Here is a 3,838-nt window from a genome sequence, read left to right as displayed (position 1 = left end):
TCGCTCCGCTGAGATCTCAAACTGTCACAGGAGGAGCAGCGGAGTCGCGTCCGTGAAGTGAAGGCATTTCTCCCTCCCTCCCACTCCTCCCCCTCTCCACTTTCCTCCCACCTTCTGCTTTTAGGGAAGTCGGTCAGCTGACTGTCTGTAGCTGTCAAGCCCGTGTTGTGTGCCTCCTCCTCCTCCTCCTCCTGCATCTCGGCGCTGAGTCCGGCTCCTCATTGGAGCGCGGCGCGCTCCGGATCCAGCCCTTCCAGCCCGACGTCACGGCGCGCTATAAGGATAAAGCGCCGGCTGGCTGGGAGCGCAGTCTGCTGGATACCAGAGTGGAGAGAGAGCGAGAGGCGAGCCTTGAAACCTCTGCGGTGCAGAGCTGGAAAAGCTGCTTCTCAGCGGAAAAAAAAAGAAATCAGACGCCCTATTTACTCCGCTGCTTCGCTTCCTGTTATTTTCCTGGAGAAAAACAAAAAGGACTTACAACGCAGAAGAGGACTGGTGCCCAATCAGCGAGCAGACGCGGTATTGCCTTTATTCTTATTCTAATAATCGTTATTATTTATCTTTTGGTGTGAATGCACACTTCTACTGAAGGGACTGAGGCTTTACTTTTGCACTCTTCTACCTCCGCCTGCGCGCTCTGCCAGATTATCCAGCACAAGTAGGCTACATGACGCAAACCGTGCGCACAGCATTAGTGTGAAAGTTTGCCTCCGCTACTTTTTTTTTTTTTTTTTTTTTCCATTTTCCTCCCCCTCCACCGATCACACGGTGGTTCATGCTCCAGCAAGTCGGCGGCGGAGGAAGAGAACTGTGCATGAGAGCAGAGAGACGCTGAGTAACAGCCAGTCTTTGCGGCGCTCCAAGTTTTGCAGATCTGCAGAAAGAGTCGCGGCGGCAGCATGAGCGCGGAGATGAGCATGGGGGGCCCGGAGCTGCCCAGCAGTCCTCTGGCTCTGGAATATGTCAACGACTTTGACCTGATGAAGTTCGACGTGAAGAAGGAAGGCCTGGCCGGGCTGGAGCGCAGCGCCGTGCGCCAGTGTACCCGTCTCCAGCCGCAGGGCTCCGTGTCGTCCACCCCCATCAGCACGCCCTGCAGCTCGGTGCCCTCCTCGCCCAGCTTCAGCCCCACGGAGCAGAAGAGCCACCTGGAGGAGCTGTACTGGATGCCGAGCAGCGGCTACCACCAGCAGATAGACCCGCAGACGCTCAGCCTGACCCCCGAGGACGCGGTGGAGGCCCTGATCGGAGCCACGGCTCACGGCCACCCTCCGCCTCCGCACGTCCAGCAGCAGCTGCAGCAGCAAGGCGGCTTCGAGGGCTACCGGGGCCCGCACCACCACCACAACCACCACGGCCACGGCCAGCAGCACCACCACCCGTACGCGGCGGGCATCCCGCACCACGCCGACGAGCTGTCCGGACACCCGGCCGGACACAGCCACCCGCACAGCCAGCACCACCACCACCACAGCCAGGACCCCGACAGCCCGTCCCCGATGTCCCCGGACTCCCACCAGTCGCTGCACCACCACCGCCACCACCACCACCACCACCTGGGCCAGTCGGGGCACCACGGCTCCGGGGGCGGGCTCAACGTGGAGGACCGCTTCTCCGACGACCAGCTGGTGTCCATGTCGGTGCGGGAGCTCAACAGACACCTACGGGGCTTCACCAAGGACGAGGTCATCCGCCTGAAGCAGAAGCGCAGGACCCTGAAGAACCGGGGCTACGCGCAGTCCTGCCGGTACAAGCGCGTGCAGCAGAAGCACGTGCTGGAGAACGAGAAGACGCAGCTGATCAACCAGGTGGAGCAGCTGAAGGCGGAGATCAGCCGGCTGGCGCGGGAGCGGGACGCCTACAAACTCAAGTGTGAGAAGCTGACGGGCTCGGGGCCCGCGAGCGGGTTCCGCGAGGCCGGATCCACCAGCGACAACCCGTCATCCCCAGAGTTCTTCATGTGAGTGTCCTCTCGTGACCCCCCCACCCCCCCCCCCCCTTTCCTTTCTCCACCAATGACTGAACAAAACGATAATAATCCATACTTCTACTAATAACGGCAACACTTATATTCATATTAGAAGAGTAATCATCGATAGTATTCTCATATATATTCATCTCTCCATCCACGTGTCAACTGAGATACAAAGAGCAACGTAGAGCAGCAACTTTGTAGAGGAGTTGCTTGTAGTGAGCAGACTTTTGTCCTCCTCCTTCAACGAGGAAGAGGAGGAGGAGGAGGAGGAGGAGGAGGAGCGGCTGATGAACTTTTCTTTTTTTGTTTGTTTCATTTCTCTTCATTTGAGGCTACAGCTTTGAAATAATCTGTAAGTAGCGTTGGGGGGGGGGGGATTTTTTATGTTCTCCAAAAATGATGACGTTGTTATGAGCGCGCGCGCAGCCTGGCCTCGCGCCACAGACTCACGTTGGACAAGAAAAAAGAAAGAAGCTCCACTTATGCAAACTTTGACTTTGTCTACGAACCCGTCACTGGGAGGGGGGGGGGGGAGGGGGGGCATTTTATGCAACATCTCATTGATTTATTGCCTGCTTGGTTATATTCGAATATATATTGAAACAAACAAAAAAATCTGCATTAAATATTAATCCTGCATGCTGGACATGTACGGTAATAATTTCTATTTTGTACTTTCATCTCCGTGTATATTCAGAGCATGTTGTTGATCTGCGCTTCTTTGTTTGGGGGGGGTTAGAGGACAGAACAGCAGGACTGCCGGTGCAGTGTCATGGTGTGTGTGTGTGTGTGTGTGTGTGTGTGTGCGTGCGTGTGCGTGCGTGTGGGTCTTTTCTTTGGGCTTGTAAATATTATGCAACCGCAAAAAAACTGCACAAGATCGAGGAGGCTGGTTTGAACTTCTGTCTTTCTTTGTGTTTTTTTCCATTATTTTTTTTATCATGAGGGGGTTTAATGGTCGAGAGAGTATGCATCCCCCTCTCTCTCTCTCTTGTGTTGCATTTAAATACATAACAACTTTGTGTGTCAAGTGCACTTTTGGATGATGATTTTGCAGGTTTTTTCATTTTGAAGTTTGCGCAGACCTCCCTGCAGGAAGACATACTATCATTCTATATTCTATACACCGTGATGTTGTCACACTCAGGCCTGGACGTGCAGAGGTTTAATCCGGACTCTGGTGTGTGTGAAGCTGCAGGAACATGTGGGCCGCAGTGTTACCGGAGCCGGTCACACCGAGGTGACGTGTTTTACACACACAAAGTCTTTAAAACACGTCACACCCCAAAATAAAGCTCTCGTTCCGAGCGAATTATCACTAATATTAATGCTTTCTATTTTTATCAAACGTCAGGGGTTTTTGGAGAGTTCATATTTAGACAGCGCGAGCGTTTTTAATACAATATGACTATTAATATTCTATGTTTTCCTTCATTTTTTTCTGCCGGTCAGTAAAAAAAGGGGATTCAGGTTGTGCAAATTCTCAAAATGAAAACAAAATGTTTCTGTAATAAGTTTAAGTTTGTGTCTGTTTTATTATTATTTGATGATTCTGGTTCTGCTGGCCAGATGCATAGTTAAAAGGTTTTATTTTAATGATTTAAATTAACTGTCGGATCATATCGAATAAGCATGGTGCTTGCATTTGAATATTGTTGAAACGTCATGCATTTCACGTGTGTTGGTTTTGTTACTGATTCAACTGTGTTGAAATCGAACTGAAACTGCAGCAGCGGGTTGTTGTTTTGTTTTCACCTGTTTTCATGGACTTCGCGATGATGGGGATCAATTTTCAATCCTGTTTATATAAATAATAGTAAAAAAAAAAACACTTAAATTTGAACTGTTCCATTCAGGCTGGTT

At 51.4% G+C, this 3,838-nt stretch overlaps 1 protein-coding gene across 1 annotated transcript in view; it reads left to right on the top strand.

The window, feature by feature from the left end:
* The first annotated feature begins 307 nt into the window (after positions 1 to 307).
* mafba (MAF bZIP transcription factor Ba) overlaps positions 308 to 3,838 on the top strand; it is a 3,613-nt gene continuing 82 nt past the window's right edge. Inside the window, exon 1 of the mRNA XM_084015266.1 lies at positions 308 to 3,838. This exon is cut by the window's right edge and continues 82 nt beyond it. Within this exon, the coding sequence (XP_083871392.1) occupies positions 900 to 1,964 (1,065 nt within the window). The 5' untranslated portion in view covers positions 308 to 899 and the 3' untranslated portion in view covers positions 1,965 to 3,838.

Source organism: Eutrigla gurnardus (assembly GCF_963514095.1).
Source record: "Eutrigla gurnardus genome assembly, chromosome: 8".
In the NCBI taxonomy this organism is placed as follows: domain Eukaryota; kingdom Metazoa; phylum Chordata; class Actinopteri; order Perciformes; family Triglidae; genus Eutrigla; species Eutrigla gurnardus.
Note: the sequence above shows the minus strand (reverse complement) of the source record. Positions and strands in the feature narration are given on the sequence as shown.